This window comes from Fusarium oxysporum, chromosome 2, assembly GCF_000149955.1.
Source record: "Fusarium oxysporum f. sp. lycopersici 4287 chromosome 2, whole genome shotgun sequence".
NCBI classification, from domain to species: Eukaryota; Fungi; Ascomycota; class Sordariomycetes; order Hypocreales; family Nectriaceae; genus Fusarium; species Fusarium oxysporum.
This window is the reverse complement of record NC_030987.1, coordinates 1,332,407-1,349,026: the sequence shown is the minus strand read 5'-3', so window position 1 is coordinate 1,349,026 and position 16,620 is coordinate 1,332,407. Positions and strand designations below refer to the sequence as shown.

General features: G+C 50.3%; 9 protein-coding genes and 1 non-coding gene across 22 annotated transcripts; 7 read left to right on the top strand and 3 right to left on the bottom strand.

The window, feature by feature from the left end:
- Positions 1-99: 99 nt before the first annotated feature.
- Positions 100-2,221, top strand: FOXG_06047 (uncharacterized protein). Of its 8 annotated transcripts, XM_018384544.1 has the most exons (5): positions 100-785; positions 919-1,046; positions 1,097-1,456; positions 1,505-1,569; positions 1,626-2,221. In XM_018384544.1, exons 1-5 carry the CDS (start codon positions 636-638, stop codon positions 2,081-2,083), a joined length of 1,161 nt encoding a protein of 386 aa, XP_018241658.1. In that variant the 5' UTR covers positions 100-635; the 3' UTR covers positions 2,084-2,221. The 8 variants fall into 8 exon arrangements, with proteins under 8 accessions (XP_018241658.1, XP_018241657.1, XP_018241664.1 ...); XM_018384543.1 differs by having other exon boundaries at positions 264-785; positions 1,097-1,569; XM_018384550.1 differs by having other exon boundaries at positions 315-785; positions 919-1,456.
- Positions 2,222-3,047: 826 nt separating this feature from the next.
- On the bottom strand, positions 3,048-3,773 carry FOXG_06046 (uncharacterized protein; the record flags this gene model as incomplete). The annotated part of the gene is made up of 1 exon (XM_018384542.1): positions 3,048-3,773. The coding sequence occupies one exon, from the start codon at positions 3,771-3,773 to the stop codon at positions 3,048-3,050; it is 726 nt and encodes a 241-aa protein (XP_018241656.1).
- A 935-nt stretch (positions 3,774-4,708) lies between these two features.
- FOXG_06045 (uncharacterized protein) lies at positions 4,709-5,287 on the top strand (the record flags this gene model as incomplete). Its single annotated transcript, XM_018384541.1, has 1 exon — positions 4,709-5,287. One exon carries the CDS (start codon positions 4,709-4,711, stop codon positions 5,162-5,164), a length of 456 nt encoding a protein of 151 aa, XP_018241655.1. The 3' UTR covers positions 5,165-5,287.
- A 299-nt stretch (positions 5,288-5,586) lies between these two features.
- Positions 5,587-8,246, bottom strand: FOXG_06044 (uncharacterized protein). Its single transcript, XM_018384540.1, has 4 exons — positions 7,366-8,246; positions 6,878-7,316; positions 6,662-6,831; positions 5,587-6,603 (listed from the first exon to the last, which is right to left on the bottom strand). The coding sequence occupies exons 1-4, from the start codon at positions 7,949-7,951 to the stop codon at positions 6,578-6,580; spliced, it is 1,221 nt and encodes a 406-aa protein (XP_018241654.1). The 5' UTR covers positions 7,952-8,246; the 3' UTR covers positions 5,587-6,577.
- FOXG_19169 lies at positions 6,207-6,291 on the top strand. Its single transcript has one exon. It is a non-coding gene; the product is annotated as a tRNA-Lys (tRNA).
- A 46-nt stretch (positions 8,247-8,292) lies between the features above and the next one.
- FOXG_19168 (uncharacterized protein) lies at positions 8,293-8,415 on the top strand (the record flags this gene model as incomplete). Its single annotated transcript, XM_018399363.1, has 1 exon — positions 8,293-8,415. The coding sequence occupies one exon, from the start codon at positions 8,293-8,295 to the stop codon at positions 8,413-8,415; it is 123 nt and encodes a 40-aa protein (XP_018241653.1).
- Positions 8,416-9,313: 898 nt separating this feature from the next.
- On the top strand, positions 9,314-11,165 carry FOXG_06043 (uncharacterized protein). Its single transcript, XM_018384539.1, has 2 exons — positions 9,314-9,854; positions 9,912-11,165. The coding sequence occupies exons 1-2, from the start codon at positions 9,749-9,751 to the stop codon at positions 10,994-10,996; spliced, it is 1,191 nt and encodes a 396-aa protein (XP_018241652.1). The 5' UTR covers positions 9,314-9,748; the 3' UTR covers positions 10,997-11,165.
- Positions 11,166-11,353: 188 nt separating this feature from the next.
- FOXG_19167 (uncharacterized protein) lies at positions 11,354-13,961 on the top strand. 6 transcript variants are annotated; one of them, XM_018399357.1, is made up of 3 exons: positions 11,354-12,524; positions 12,595-13,438; positions 13,515-13,941. In XM_018399357.1, the coding sequence occupies exon 2, from the start codon at positions 12,640-12,642 to the stop codon at positions 13,027-13,029; it is 390 nt and encodes a 129-aa protein (XP_018241646.1). In that variant the 5' UTR covers positions 11,354-12,524; positions 12,595-12,639; the 3' UTR covers positions 13,030-13,438; positions 13,515-13,941. The 6 variants fall into 6 exon arrangements, with proteins under 6 accessions (XP_018241646.1, XP_018241649.1, XP_018241650.1 ...); XM_018399360.1 differs by having other exon boundaries at positions 11,694-13,109; positions 13,167-13,208; positions 13,282-13,961; XM_018399361.1 differs by having other exon boundaries at positions 11,694-13,144; positions 13,213-13,438; positions 13,515-13,961.
- Positions 11,354-16,590, bottom strand: FOXG_06041 (uncharacterized protein). Its single transcript, XM_018384538.1, has 2 exons — positions 12,669-16,590; positions 11,354-12,619 (listed from the first exon to the last, which is right to left on the bottom strand). Exon 1 carries the CDS (start codon positions 15,951-15,953, stop codon positions 14,583-14,585), a length of 1,371 nt encoding a protein of 456 aa, XP_018241644.1. The 5' UTR covers positions 15,954-16,590; the 3' UTR covers positions 11,354-12,619; positions 12,669-14,582.
- FOXG_19166 (uncharacterized protein) lies at positions 14,274-16,469 on the top strand. Its single transcript, XM_018399356.1, has 2 exons — positions 14,274-16,010; positions 16,065-16,469. Exon 2 carries the CDS (start codon positions 16,088-16,090, stop codon positions 16,418-16,420), a length of 333 nt encoding a protein of 110 aa, XP_018241645.1. The 5' UTR covers positions 14,274-16,010; positions 16,065-16,087; the 3' UTR covers positions 16,421-16,469.
- Positions 16,591-16,620: the final 30 nt, after the last annotated feature.

Below are 16,620 nucleotides of genomic sequence, written 5' to 3'. Positions count from 1 at the left end.
CTCTCCCATCAGCTTAATTTTAGTCTTGTCTTGGGTCTTATTAGCGGTAGTTCCGTCTGTGGGTTGTTCTAGGTCTCAGCCACCTACGAAAGCACCAGACGAACGGACAGGTCAGGCCAGGCATGGTTCCACAGAGACAAATCTGTTCACCTGCATGTCTCTTCTCAAACACGCGCGACAGAAGCTAATGCCAGGGGTTTCGAGGCGAGGTCTCTTGCCCCCTCCCGGAGGCGCTCCCCGTTCTGTTGAACCCCCCAGAGAGGCTCCAAACCGAGGCATGCCCGCTGATCCCGCGAGTAGCATGGCTGCCCAAGTGTGCAGATCGTATGGACTCCGCTACGAGATGAGAGTTGAGCGACGGTGGATTTGGTGACACGCCGTACAAGGGCCGTAGGACAGAATTGGTCTGGTCCCGACAACTTGGGTTCTGTAGGTCCCGGTCCCTCGGTTCGTCGTAGATTTGTACAAAATTCCCATATATGTGCGACGAACTCCTGGCGGCCCGCATCTGCCGGATCCTGGATCCTTTCGTTTATCGTCAATCATTCTTGCTTTTCTCCTTGTGATTCCTTTTTCTTTTCCCCTTTATTCCCATATGATTTGAAGCAGGATAGAGTCTGGCTTCATCGACAGTCATGTCTGTCCCCAACAGAGGCCCTGAGCTTCAGGTCGTATGCTACACTCTTGCCGTTTCCTCAGTGATAGCAGTCGCACTGCGTATCTATGTTCGCGTGCGCTTGGTCAAAAACTTTGGATTGGATGACTGGTTCATGTGTAGTGCTCTTGTAAGTCGCTCACCTCAACGACACCCCAACATCACGACGATACATCAATTGATCAGACTATCCATACTCAATATTTGACACAATAAATCTGTATACTTTAATGACAACATATACTGACTACATGGCTGCATAGATCACATTTCTCCTATTCGTCATGTCGGCCCTCCTTGGTGTGAAGCATGGCACAGGTCGACACAGAGACGACCTCGACCCTCATGACTTTCAGCAAGCAATGAAATGGTGGTGGTGGTGCTACTTATGGTTGGATACCTCCAGTCTAACCGTGTCCGCCATGCTAACCGTCCATATAGGTACTGCCTCACGATGATATCTTCAAAGATCTCAATTGGCTACTTACTCCTCCGCATCACGACACGAAAACTCGACGTATGGATCCTCTACGGCGTCATGGCCATTACTGTCTGCACCGGAGTCGTCTTCTTCTTCGTCACTCTCTTCCAATGCACGCCGATCTCGTACTTCTGGAACCAAGACCAACCCGGAAAATGCGTCAAGCCTGAGGTCATCATGGCCCTCACCTATCTGTACAGTGTGTTCAGTGTTATATCAGACTTCACTTGTGCTATTCTACCAATGTTCTTGGTGTTCAAGCTCAACATGGGAAGGAGGACGAAGCTGGCTCTGATTCCTATCATGGCTATGGCCTGCGTGTTGGTATACCCTCGTTATTACAAGAGACATTGGCTCACACTTTACAGGGCAAGCGCAGCTGTCGTCGTTCGATTCCCTTTCGTCAAAGATTTCAAGAACCCAGACTTCTTATGTAAGTCGCAACTCCAACTCCAAACAAGATGAATCACAACTGACAAACCCTAACAGGGGCAACAATCGACATCGCCATCTGGTCGACAACAGAACAGGGCCTGGCCGTCACGGCCGGGTCTTTGGCAACGCTGCGGCCTTTGCTTCGATTACTCGGCCGCAAGCTTGGCATAACGACATCGGGACGGTCTGAGTTGCGGGACACTGATCAGCCAATGGGCTCGGGGGGGTTCAGGCCTTCAAAGGGAACCAACGGCAGCGGCAATAAGCATCGCGATCTTTTTAGCCTCGCCACATTCGCAAGGGAGGACGACCTGGACGGCAACGGGCGAGACGGCCAGGCAGCTTACGCTGGGGAGCACCATTTCCAGAGTAGATCGTCTGCTGAGAAGGGAGCCTCGGCGTGGAGGTCGAGGGACAATGAGAGTGAGGAGGAGTTGACAGGACAGCTTGGGAGTGACAATTCGCGGATCGTCAAGGTGACAACCTTTGAGGTTTGTGAGAACAGGATTTGAAAATCGTACCAGCAACAGGAATAATAATGACGGCCTTGATATTTATAACGAATAATAATACTACTTGCTTATAATTTAGAGAAAATATGTTGTAGTAAAATGAGGATGAAGCTAAGTTATTTAAGTATTTCGGCTGACCTCCATACTCTCTTCTATGTGCTGTCCAAACTCAATCTCCAATAGTGCCAGTGACGTCAAGTCAATCAGATTCGGGGACACGGGTAGCGAAGCTAAGCTACAGGGCAGCTCCAGCTTACAGCTGCTGCTCATAAGCTATACCAAGTTAAGCCGACTGATTTGCAACATCCATGACCTGGGCAAACCCTCATGCGTCTAAAATGCATCAAGATAAGCTCGCTTGTCCAAATAAACGCACCGCAACGTTTCACCATCACGATTGACCGCCATGTTTCGGCCCGCAACTGAGCTCAGAATCTTGTTTTCTACACATCAAGTCCAACCGCAATGGATCGTAACAGACCAAGTTACAAGTCTCGGCCCCCAATGGAGAGAGAAACACACGAGCAGTACAGGTCGGATGCTGCAATATCACGTAGCAGGCGCTTGTAAATGCGTGTCGGAGCGGTTCATAACACCATATGCAGTTAGTACAATGCAGTCTTGGCCAAGATGCGCTTCGCTTATCTGCACCCACGAGAGCGATAGGATCTCCGAATTTTGATAGCAAACATGATGGGCTTAAAGCCGGTTGAGCTGATCTATTGCAAGTTGGGGTCCAAAACTGCCGTCTCTTTTCTCGACAGTTGGCTCAAGACCAGGAATGAAAATCAATTTGTGCCTCTTGGAGATATCAAAGTGGATTTTCTTATCAAAGTCACGTACCTATGCGAAGCATGATCTGTCAATCCAGTATGTCTGAAGACGTCCTTGGTGCCCACAAATCATGACGATTGAATGAATATGGGCCCGGCTCAGGTAAACGATATTAAAGAGATGAACCTACTCAACCAAGACTGAAATACAATTGTTTTCTAAAATGAGCCGATTTGAGAAAAAGACTATTGGTAACTACACGCACAGACATATCCAACCACCACTTCTTCAGTGTCTTGCTACGAAGACCATAAGCTCGGGAGCCTGGAGCCTTTGACTTGTCGACTTTCTTACCCTTCACCTGCTTCCCTTTTGCCATACTTTTCTTGACACCTTGGCCTGTTGCTCTATGTGTCTCCCGCTTCTTGAAATTATTGGCCACCGGAGTATGTTTGGCAAAGTCAAGCGGGTCATGTCGGGATGCTTGTGCCATATCAAGCTTTTTATATTGATTACTCAGCATGGGTACATATGACCTTTGCTCCTCGTTCGGACGCCATGTGTCGCGAGGCCGGAGATCCTTTGTTGCTTTGGGGAGACGGTAGGCTTGGAGCCAGCAAGTCTTTCTCAGGCCTTTAGTTCCAGGCTTGGCATCAAGGAACTCGGCCTGGCCCATTTTCCAAGCCTCGATGACATATTCTTGGAAGCAATAAAAATCCCAAGCGGCCAAGCTCTGGAACGTCCAGCGTGGCTGCCAACATTTTCCCAAGCCCAATGGATCTGGGTATGGACCAAAGGGGTGAGGGACAGTGGACGCCATGCTCAAGTCGATCAGCGTGCCGTTGACATACTGGCGATCAGATAGGTCCAGGACAAGTATCCCGTGCTTGTGGAGCTCATGGAGTCCCTCGAGCATACGAGGGAAATGGGAGACCTGAACCACCTGTTGATACAAATCATAGGTATACTCGTCATCGTATGTGGTGTGTCAGTCACCCCAGCCCGTTTATAGCCCGCTAATTTCAAGACGGAAACCAACGGTTAACGATTATATATGTTGTTTCATTGTAGATAATGGAATTTAACCTTATATATGTGCATTTGATTTGAGAGCCATTTCCCATTGCGTCAGCTTGAACCTTTACGCGAAAGACCTTGATCAGTGCAAGGTTATAACGTCTACCCGGAGTAACCTTTCGAGCATCACCAGGAGGGAAAGAGGTAGAGAAATGTAGAGGAAATGGAAGCCTTTCGTTCATTCTAATATGATCAATCAGATCAGTCCAGCCGCTATGTGATGCACGAACCCTTTTGAAGACTCATATTGGCATTATGGCACGGCAAACAGATTACGTGCGTTACAGGACCCTACCCTAATAACTCAAGATGAGCTGTCAAATAACTTGTTGGTGTAACGAACCAAACCCAGGTGTGCAGGTCTAGACTGCGTTCTTTCTCCTGAAGGCTGGAACCAGCTGATGCCGTACTGCATTCTCTTGTTACGGTGACGAAGCTTTTTTCCTGAAGGGTTAATCTTCTTGGTATCCCTCCCTAACTCTGACGTGGAAGGGTCCTGGAACCAGGCTATCATTACGTATAAAACGACACCTTGGACCTGTAACACTACTTTTGACCGAACTCTACTCTCCATCTCATTCCACGTTCAATGAGAACCATCTGAGCCATTATGCCTAGTTTCCTTTTCTTTCTTTGGCTGTATTGGCGCTCCTCATAGTCAACACAAGCGAAACATTGATCAATATGGATCAGTCATCTATCCTCAGTCTCCTGTCCACCAGGAACACAACACTTACCAACAACACCAGAGTCCGGTCGCTACATTTAGCTACCATGATTCCTATGGATCCTGAGAATATAACTCGTTGGAACGATTTCAATCTTATCAATATCAACAATGCCTACGGAGACTTGCTGAGCAAGCCTTCAAACATCATCCTAGGGCAAGGAGACGACAAGCATTTCGGTAACCAGTCCGAGCTCCGGAACTACGCCTTCGATCCATTGATTTCCACATTGCGTCCGCTTGTGTCCGAGAGAGCGCGTGTGCTTGGCCAGAGACTCGGTTTCGCTCCCACCATTGACTGGCACCAGGATGTGCCTTTGGCTGGCCCGCAAGTCGTTGGAAATGCTCTCCGTCCTAGCTTGACGATTTTTGCTGCCACGACTCCTCGCACAAGCCTTGTATCTAGCATGGTCTACGTCTCAAGCGCCTGGTGTTCCACGGATATTGAAACCGATGGACGAGAATCTACGTGGCCTGTCCAGCACCTTGCGAAATACGCCTAGCACAGCGGGAATCGCTACATGCGATAACCGACACGGAAGTAGTCGTCATTCGCTTCCACTCGCTGGATGAAGGGGAACCTGGCGCCCAGTGGAACGCGATTCTACGTAGTGCGTGCGGCGAAGGAACCCTAACGATCAACCTGGCCATATGGGCTCTCATCATGATGAGCATGAACAACACCGATCGGTTGTCGAGTATACATGAACGATTCCCATAAATGCCTGGTCGGCGCACGACGGTTTGTATTGCAACCGTTTTTCGGGACGCCGCCTCCCGTATCTCCCAACAGGGGCTGTGGTCCTGGATCAGTAGATCTAAGACATGCTCCATGGCTTGGGTGCCTCTCTTGATGGACTTCACGGTGTGAAACTTTCATGCTTTTGATTTCCTATGTTTGGTTCATTCTGTTTGGGATAGACTGGGGAAATGCAAGGCGTCAGATTGTGCAGGAGATGAAGTGTCAGCAATATCGTACAGACGGGATCAAGTAACAAGTTGATCAACATCAGTTCAGTTCAGTTCAGTTTCTTTCTTAATTGAGTTTTGGTTTTGACCCGGCAATGATCCTGACTCCGAAATTCATTACAATTGCTTGCCTTTACGAAGTACACCTCAGATCCATCTCGGTTCTTTGACAAGAACACAAGCCTTAAGCGCACACTTGCAAGAATGGTTCGAGATATCTACCAACGTATCCGACCACTACCATAGGAGTGATTTATCGCTGATCCTGTTGTTGAGTTCCGTTCACCGGTGCGCCAGGCATGCCTCTCGAGCATATGACATACATCTGCGGGTTTCAATCAAAAAACATGTGAGCTTTGACGCACGCCATAAGGCCTCTAACGGATCCGACCTGCAATTAACCACGCCAATGTATACGGCTGAGCTGAAGGCTCCAGACTGAGCGGTATATTTGGAGAGATAAGTGCTGCACAATGGATAATAGCCGCCCGCACGAATCTGCTCACCAAAGTAGGCAGGTACTCAATATTCTCAATTTCCAGTTGCCCGGATATCACCAAGCAAGCCTCGTTTGAGGCCCGGTTAGCTCAATCGGTAGAGCGTGAGACTCTTAAATGAGTACACCATCTCAAGGTTGCGGGTTCGACCCCCGCATCGGGCTGTTCCTATACAAATGATACGATTGATCTCTTTTTGCGGTCCTTTTTGGTTCAACTGGAGATTTCAAAATGCGATGCAGTCAAACTCCGTTTATTTTGTAGGTAAGCATGTCGTGTCACCTGTTGCTGTGAGATCCATCATCCACTGCGACGCCTTCAATGTTCATCCACTCATACGTTCATTCATCAAAGTTATCATCAAATGCTGGTGTCGCCAGTCATTGCATCTTGCACTGCCAGATACATTTGCTCACTGTATTGAATCATCGTGGTCCAAGCTCCAATACCTCACATAATAAACAAGAGGTCAGTATCTAAAAGTCCATGTTAACAATTTGTTCAATAGAGACATCAGAGAAAAGACAGGCTTACCGATCGGATGGCTACTCGACAGTTGTGGCTTCTGGGTATACTTTGTCTCCAGAATGTCGCGAACACTGTTGAGCAATTCGACATAGCTCTGCTTAGGATTTGCCTTGATTGCTGAAATGAATGCCCACGACATGGCGCCTGTCGCCTGAGCATTAATAGTGGCGTCGGCTCTGCAAAGATGTTAGAATTGCCTCATGAATAAATCAATTAACTCACGATGTCTGGTCATCTTTGCTTCCTGACCACATGATAACATCGGCAGGCGATGTTCGCGTGTCCTTGGTCTTCTCGTACGCATCGTCACCTCGGAAGGCGGTCTTTGCCAGGCCGAAAACAGAACCAGCAGCGCCCGCAATATCTCCACTAGAGTATGCTCTGAAGGCGTCAAAGAGGCCTGATGCAGCTTCCTTGGCTAGGTTGGGCTCTTTGAGAACACCCTTTGTTGAGTAGACGTATGGGAGATCCATGACCGTGGCTGAATGGCACGAGTCAAAAATGGCAGTGAGACGAACACCCTGTACCAAGGGCTTCACGACACGGAAATGAATCTCATCATCAATGATGGGACCAGCTTCGGTGTGGTCAACGGGGTAGATGCACTCGTCGTATCCGTCATCTTCGTCGCCATCCAAGTCTTCGACCTGACCACCGTGGCCTTGAAGAGCATGTTAGAAAGTTTGGTTCAAATGACTGCATGGACTCACCAGAGTAGTGGAGGAACAGGGCATCGTTGGGCTGTGCGTTTGACACAAGCCAGCCCATGGCGCGAATCATGTTTTCGCGGGTAGGAATCATGGCTGGGTTGGATTGATCATCGGTCAGAATGACCATGTCCTCTCTCTTGTAGCCATACCGCTCAACAAGGAAGGCCGACACGTTGTGTACATCGTTGATGCAGCCTCGAAGCTCTCCCTCCTGGTTGAAGTAGTTGATGCCAATCAGAAGAGCCTTGCGACGACCGGTACAGTTGGAATACTGGAAAGTATAGCCTTCGGGAGCTCCGTGACCGAACTGTTGGGGTGTAGATGGAGGAGGCGGACCGGCTCGAGCGTGCTCAGCATAGTGGTGCTGGCCTTGTGGGAGACGATAGCCGTATGCGTCAAGGCCGGGAGGAGGAGGGTATGACGGAGGAGGATATCTCTGACCTCCAGAATGGCCTCCAGAATGGCCTCCAGAATGGCCTCCAGAATAACCGCCGTATTCTTGCTGGGGAGGAGGAGGTCCAGGAGGAGGAGCGTATCCGTAACCGCCGCCTCCTCCTTGATATCCTTGACCTGGGTAGTAGGACATGTTGATCTGCTGTGTGAGAAGTGAACTGATGCTCCGGGGCCTGCAACAGTCGACGTGGAGAACTGAGAAAGAAGAAGATGCAAGAGGGAGCTCTAGAGGTTCGAGGCTTAGTCGCAGAGTAGAAACAAGCACGTATGGGTCAGCAATCAGAGCGCAGCCTCACTTCAGTCTCACAATGGAATTGAGCTCGCAGGTGCAGTTGAGGTGCATTTGGAGGACGGGCGCTAATTGCGAGGCGGGGCAAAGTGCAAAGTGATGGAGGGGCAGAACCTAGCCCGGGAGAGGCGGGCCTGATTCACCAGCCCTGAACTCCCCTGAAAAGCCCCCTGGAAGCGACGGGAATGAACGCTCTGGAGGCCGCTGGAAAGAACCTCCCTCATGACACCAATGGATGGAACGCCAAGGGACCTGGATGGTCTTGGCGCTGCAAGAGCCCCTCCCCCTCACCGCAGCATCAGACATGAATGTGTTGAGGACGAGCCAGTGAATCATTCATGGATGTCACAAGGGAATAATAATGTGAGACGACATGAAACCCCTCATGATTTCGGGGACAGGAGAAGATCCATCACCAGCCACCAGATGTTATTGCCTTCACGATAAACATCACGGGCGGCCTCTCGCCTGTTGTGATGGTGACGCAGTATTGTATCGCCGTTGGGTGAATGTTTGCTTATTGTTTGATATTACCGCTCTCTCATAGGGATACAGGCAGCATATCATGACTGCTTGCAGCTTTACTCCGCCACACTGGTGTTGCAACAACGTACCCCATATCCTTCACGCCAAATACCCCTAGCTGCCCTGACTAAACCGATGGGAATGTGCGGACGTTGTAGTTTACGGAATAAAGTCGAAGAAGGCAAGCTACTGAGGTAGGTAGGCTGCTAGGCTCCATGTTATGGGAATTCGAGGCGATTGTCCGTCAAACCAGACGAGGAATAAGTTGGATACTGCTTCAGTTGACTCCACGCCACTATCAATCATGTGGGGGCATTTCTCCGTGCCTTTTATGTCGCAATTGAACAATGCCAGCATGAAATTTTTTGAAAATCCTTGAGTTTGGTTCTTGGACATCATGCCCCAGCTTATCCGGTACGTTGACAAAACGAGGCTCGATAAAGCCAAACGTGAACGAAGCTTTCGTAAAAAGGTACCAAAGCTTAGAGCTGGTGACATTTGGCACCAGAGCGTTGCCCCGCCGGAACGGCCCGCAGGGGTCACTAGAGGTCCACTGATTGGCCACGTCGTAGCATTGTCACTGGCTGGTCCCCGAAAGCTTGAGGTTGGGTGTTGAATGGAGGGGTAAACGGGCTTTAAACGGGCCTGTGCGGCGGCTCTGAATAGTGAGGTGCCCTTAGCTGACTGCTTGCGCCTGTGCCTTTCACGCGTGTGCGATAGCATCATATCCGTGTCTCCCCCGTACCTGGATCACTCTCTGCCCTGCCTAACTGCAAGAGTGCCATTTTCACACAGTGGTTCATATTCACTGAGACATTTCCCTTTTGAGTAGTGACTCAGTGAGACCCTACGTTTCACCCCACCATCCATGCACTGTCGGCAGCTGCCAAGCATCTCTGCCGACTGTCGATAACTGCGCGGGTCGCACCTAAATAGGTCCTTACTCTTCACACCTTGCACCTCACACCTCAGGCCTTTCGCCATTATATAAACAGAACCCAGTCGCTCTTTTTTAATCCCTCCTCTCTCATCTACCTTACCTCTTTTCTTCTTTCCCTCACAACCCTTGATCCCCCCAACACCGACTTCGCACGCCTTAGTACGAAGCCACTCATCATGTCTTTCTTCAAGAAGATCGCCAAGGAGTTCGAGAACCTTGGTATTGGCGACAAGGACGAGAAGAAGCAGGAATCTCAGCAAGGCTATCCCCAGGGTCAGGATAGTACGTTTCCCCCGCGCCAACATTTCCTCAAAACATCTGCTAACTCTTCAACCCCAGACAACCGAGCCTACGGTGACGGCGGCCAACAGTACGGCGCTCCTCCTCCTCAGCAATACAGCTCCCCTCCCCCTCAACAATACGGAGCTCCTCCTCCTCAGCAGTACGGCGCTCCTCCTCCTCAGCAGTACGGCGCTCCTCCCCAGCAGTACGGTTCACCTGCTCCTCAGCAGCAATACGGCGCTCCTCCCCCTCAACCCGCCTATCAGCCTCCGTCCGATCGCCCTCCTCTGCCCCACGGTTGGACTGCTCAGTTCGACCAGAACCAGCAGCGATGGTACTATGTTGAGACAGCCACTGGCCGCACTCAGTGGGAGGCTCCTGGTCAGGCACCTCCCCCTCCTCCCCCGGATTCTCGTCCTCCTTACGAGTCTCAACCCTCTGACGGATCTCGTGGTTACCCTGGTGCTCCTGGTGGATATGGTTCTCCAGCTCCTGGCGGCTACGGTGGTGCTCCTGGCTATGGCGGCTACGCTTCTCCTCCCCCTGGTCAGGGTGGTTACGGATCTCCTGCTCCAGGCTATGGTGCCCCCTCGCCTTATGGCGCTCCTTCTCCCTATGGCGCTCCCTCTCCTTACGGAGCCCCCGGTCAATACGGAGCTCCCGCTGATGGTGATCGCGGCAACAACCCCTACGGTCAAGGCGAGAAGAAGAAGAGCGGTAGCTCTGGAATGCTTCTCGGTGCCGCAGGTGGTCTCGCCATTGGTGCTGTCGGCGGTGCCCTGATCGCCAACGAGCTTAACGACAGTGACAGTGATCACGAGCACTCCGCCGCTGCCGCCGCTGCCCCAGCTGCTGCTCCCGCTCCTCAGGTTGTCAACAACTACTACGGAGCTCCTCCCGAGGACTCCTATGCCGCCGACCCTTACGCGCAAGATGGTCCTCCTGGTGTTCTTCCTCCTACCGATGCTGATGGTGACTCCGTCTCATCCAGCGACCGAGAAGATGTCCAAGAGGCCCGTGAAGAGTACGAAGAAGCACTGGCTGCAGCTAATGACTCAGATGCCAGCAGTAGTGATCACGAGAGACTCGAGGAGGCTCGCGAGGAGTACGAAGAAGAGTACGAGGAGGTCTATGAGGACTAAATGGTGAAAAACGAGCTATGAATAACGACATGTTTACGTCTAACTGTAACAGCATTGCTTTGGAGCCGTAAGGGCAAGGAAGAAGGTTGATGGATTTGTCTAACTTGTTGATACCTTAGTACACAGTACAATACCAGAGCACATTTCGTACTGCCTAACATGTGCATCGCATTTGTTTTGTGAAGTTTTGCCAGTTTCATTCCCGCGCATGTGCGTTGGATACCAATGTCTTGCATTTCTGAGGCATATGCACGGGCATGTTGGACCACGTTAGAGATGCAGCAATTACAGGCTATTGCTGTAAGTAGAAGCCGCCTTCGCTTATCGGCACTGGGCCAAGAACTGCAGACCCTCCAGTGCAGGGCCTTTTTTGCTGTGTAACGGTAAGACAGAATCGTTCGAACAGCAACCAAACGTCGGTATTTTAGCATCAGGTATCCATTTATTATTATACAGTAAAATTGCCTTGAGGGGAGCCTCATGTGGAAAAAGAGATATTTCAGTCTCAACAGCAAGTATTTTGAGTCTTCCTCCAATACAGAACAGCAGCTCAAAAGAAAGACAAAGAGCGAATTTCCGAGGTCAAAGATGGATGAGTTGTCCGTCCCCACGCTTGGCATTACACGATAATGGCGGAGCGTACAGTGCACAGCCCCCTCGACATATTCTTGGCAACCGTAAAAGTATTATACGATTCGAGCTGTTTTTTTTTCCAGCGGGCGCTCGCTGGGCGCTGTTCAAATTCTCACCATGTTGTAATGCAACGGTGAGAAGATCACTCGGCACAGATATTGCCGGGTTGACGAGCTTGTTGCGGTCAAGCTTTTGTAACCTTGGAAAATAAGCATTTATCTGAAAGCTTGTCGTTTTGCTTATTTGGTTATCTGGACCAGGCGGTTTATAAAGACTAGTGAGTGAGTGATGAGCTTGGCATTCATGTTGTGTTGTCTTGTGAGATGAGGGTCTACAGACTGGGGATATTATATGGATGATGGCCAAGACGGCGTAGGTAATTGCATTGAGTTAGACTTGATTCGTTAACGGAATAATAGCTTTCTTTGCTTACTCTTGATAAATCTCTCCATCTCACGTCCTGTTGTAAATGATCAGCCGCATGTTGACTGAGGTCATATCACGACGTTAAGCATTTGAGTATGGCCATCAAAACAATCGTTCAATCTCATTTCTCAATCCCAGGATATAAAAGTTAAGCCTAGCAATGCTGACTCTCGACACAGGTCTCATTCGATCCCGAGCATCACTCATTCGATCCATCGTGCAGTCCTCTGGGTATCACAAATTTCCTTCGTCAAGCCCTTCTATACAGCCCTTTCTGTCATGATGAGGGAATGGGGGATCACTTCTCGTTGTTCTTCTCGTCCAGGCAGATGCACAATGCTGCCATGAGAGCCATATCGACACGGGGCGAAACGACGAGAGCATATGTTTGTTGGCCAAATAGCAAATCGCGGCCGCTAAGTCTGCGGTCGATACGGGCGACCACATTGCCTGTGGTCGTGTCAACGATGTTAGCGTTATAGTCGTGCCAACTACCATCCATCTGAAGAACCTCTGCTGAACCATCGATCGAATTGAAGGTAGCTGTGGCTTTGGAACCGAAGACTAAAATACATCAGAGAGAGATGCCACGACTATCACGGGGAAGACTCACGCCGGAAGCTGCTCTTCACTTCCATGATTTTCGTTCCTCGAGTGTCTTCCACAGCATACGTGGTATGGATATGGAAGTGCTCCCTGACGATGGAAAAGAGATGGTTGCCTCTCATGTCGTAGACCTTCTTGCGTCCAGAGATGCTCATCACCTGGCCCTCTACCTTAAGGATAGGTTGACCATTGGCATGGCGAATCTCAAAGTCATCGCCACTGAGAGACATGACCTTTTCTCTGAGGATAAGAGTCTCTGTCTGGGTGGTGATGTAAGCTGGGAAGATGCCGACCTGATGCGGCGCCAGCGCCATTGGAACTTGAGGGGGGGCTATTTGAACTTGAGGGAGCGCCATTGTTGCTGTTGAGGTAACAATGATGAATCAAGATGATGTTGTTGAGCTATATCAAGAGGAGGAGTTGAAGAGTGCTATGACGCAGAGACAAGGTGCGTGTTTCATTGAAGGATCGCCAAAGAGTAAGGTATTTATAAACATTGTAACAGCGACAAACGTCACATGGAAATGCCTTGAGCTGAGACAGAAATGTAGGTGCTACATCAAATGGCAGCCGCACCTTGCCTTGCATTTGCCTACATAGTAGGGCTGATCACCGCTAAGGGGAACGGTCCCGAAGCAAGGCATATTCTACGAATAAGGTAGCGCCTCAGATGGATGAATGCGGCAGTGAAGGATGCCATAAGGCTGATTAGGTCTTTGCCTGCCTCTCCAATCTACCAGTTTTCATGGGCTCTTTCAATAAACATTGTCATTCAAGGTAACGCACCCAATCTCCTTTCTCAACTGACGGCCCCCTAAGGCACCTACGTCATGAAGTTGACAATTGATTGAAGAACTTGTCCGTGGATAAACGGAAATGGAATTGATCACAGGAGGAATTCGAGGGGTAAGCTTTTAATTCGTCAATCCGCCCCTACGGAACCTTTCAGTCGTTATCGGCTCCCAATGATTGTGTCACAATGCTTGGCTTAAAATACTCCGGCCGGCATGAAGATCAGTGGGTTTTGCGGCTGTGCTTCGATCGCTGGTAGCACATGTTCATTGTTAGTCATGAATCCTTCTCCGTTACTGCAAAAGCTTCATGTAACAGGAGGCAACCAGACGAGTAATCCGATGATGAACTATAGAACCTCTCGCGCTGTAACTCATTCAAAACAGCCGAGTGTGCTATCGCCAACAACGTACGACAGACACATGAACGAACGGCTTTTGAAATAGCATAGAACTTCTATAATATATTGAGGCATATTCTTGATCCGCTAAGAAACGCGCATCTGCACCGATTTGAGGCCATAGGGCAGGCTTTACTGTTGTTCTTGTAAATCAACATGGCTAACCACCCTAGAGGCTGCCGATCGTCAAGCAGAGAAATGTTCGGACATAGCAGCACCAGATGCACGGAACAATCACGTGATTGTTTCAACAGTCTAATGGACAAACTCGGTCTGGTGGTCTAGTGGTATGATTCTCGCTTAGGGAAAACCCTATAGCATAGCTTGCGAGAGGTCCCGGGTAATCCCCGGCCAGACCCTTCTCTTTTGCTCTCCTTGCTCTCGATGTTTTTGTGACTTTGTTCTTTTTGCGCTGTTGCTCGACTTGATGGTATCACAGCTGAGTTGGGATGAAATACCCGGCCCCACTTGAGCCGAGCCAATTAGAATTGCGGGTATGAAGAGTTAACATGAAAGCCGTTGTAAACCGTTAGCAGACGGTTGAGTCAACAATGGATATAGCACAAAGGGTTCTGGAGAAGGCACGCTTTCTTATAGTCAGAAGGAAATAGAGTCAACCATTGTCTATCCTAATCTACCCAGAACTAATACAAGAAACAGATCTCGGGCGCGAGAAAAAAGTCAAGACACGCAATGGGCGTCATTCAACCCACGATCCATTCAGGATATTTACAGAGCGAACAGGGCAAGGAAGGCAAGGGCGACAGTGGAGACGCCGAGAGAAGCAGCACCGTTGGTGATAGTGCTGGGAGTCTCAGCAGGGGCAGAGCCAGACTCGGAGCTGGAGCCGGAACCAGAGCTGGAACCAGACTCAGAACCAGAGCCAGAGCTGGATCCAGAACCCTCTGAACCAGAGCCAGAGCCAGAGCCAGAGCCAGACTCAGAACCGGAGCCGGATCCAGAGGTAGGCTTAGAACCAGAGCCAGTAGCGGTGGCAGTGCCAGTAGCTTCCTCATCATCGCCAGAGCCGCTGGTGGCAGAGGCAGTAGAGGTGATGAAGGTAGCGGTGGAGTTAGAAGCGTGAGTGGGCTTGGAAGCACCGGACTCGGTCTTGGTCTTGGAGTGGACGGCAGAGCTGGTGGTCTCCTCATCGTCAACCTTGTCGCAAGAGAGATCGAAGAGAGGAGTGGTGGAGAGGTTATCAGTGATGGCGAACTTCATCTTGTTGTCGGGGTTGGAGTCGCGGAGAGTGTACCAGAAAGTGGGGGTCTTGTTGAAGAGGTACTTGCAGCCAACGTCGCGCCAGTACTTCTGAGCGTTCTTCACACTAGGAACAGCCTCATCCCAGTCGGGACCCTTGTAAGGCCAGCCAGTCTCAGTGACCCAGACAGGCTTGCCACCGGAGGCGGCAATGGTGGCCTCGTACGCCTTGTTGAAGAGCTTGGCAGCGTTGTCGATGCTGTTGCCCTTGTCGTTCTCATAGTAGGGGTACTCATCCACACCGATGAAATCGATGGCGTCGAGGACGGCCTTGTTGGTAGCGTTGCCCCAGACGTCCCAGGTGTCGACGTGGCCGACAGGGATCTTGCCAATGGGGGTACCCTTGAAAGCCTTCTTGAAGTCGTTGATGAAGTCAACGAGGACATCAGGCTGAACACCGACACCACCCTTGTTCTTAACGCCAGTAACGGAGTTACGGTAGAGATCCTCGCTACCAACGGAGACACCGATGACGAGGTCGGTCAGCTTGGAGCCGTACTTGTCGACAGCCTTCTTGAGGGCGCTGATCTCCTTGTCGATGTTGTCAGTGCCGGAAGTCCAGACACCGAGGAGGATCTCGGTCTTGGTGTCGATGGCAGCCTCGAAAGCCTCGATGGGGTCATCCTCGGAGTAGGCCTGGATGTTGGTGTAAAGTCGGACGGCGCTGAAGTCGCCGGGAGCGCTCTTCAGGTTCTGAGCAGTCTCGAACTCAGCCTGGAAGTCGGCCTTGAACTTGGCGGCACGGTTGGCGAGGGTGGCACCAGAGTTGAAACCAAGGTAGTTCTTGGCCTCAACGCCGAGGGCGAGGGCACCAGCAGCGAGGGTAGCGGAAACCTTCATGTTGGCGAATATAGATTATCGATTCTCGGGTAAGTGATCGATATGTGGTATAAGCAGGTTGGTATAACGTCGAGCAAGGTCACACCAGCCGGAAGCTAATTCTATTAAAAGAGCGTGAGTGTGATTATACGGAAATGGTAATCAAGAAATCAGCCGTTCTGGCAGTTAAAGAGAGTGACGAGGAAGTAAGAATGCCGAATCCAAAAAGAGAATTCAGACAACAAAAAGGAAATGATGGACGGATGGAAAAAAGATGGGAAGTTGATCAAAGAATGAGGAAAGGCGCTTTGTTTTGCTTTCGGAACGCGGTGAGATTAGGTAGGGGCGGTTGCAGCGGACGTGGAGCCATCACGTGCCGGACATGCACTAAGTTCCCGGTTTTTCAGGGGAAATGCTTACGACGCTGGTCCACTAGGTTATGGTTAACGTGCCGTGGGCCGCTAAGAATAGAAGGGCATTTCTTGTAGGTGGGTGCTCATTGGACGTCAACCCCAGCTTCTCCTGTTTCGTACCCAAGGAGCAATTTTGTAATGCGTGATCGTCGATAAAACAATCGAGATGAATGTTGCTATTCCTGAGAAATGAATATCATAGCGCTTTTTTTCGTATTACGAGATTTGATGCTACTGCATCGTTTATCTGTCAAGCCTCTTCCGCAACTCTCGAG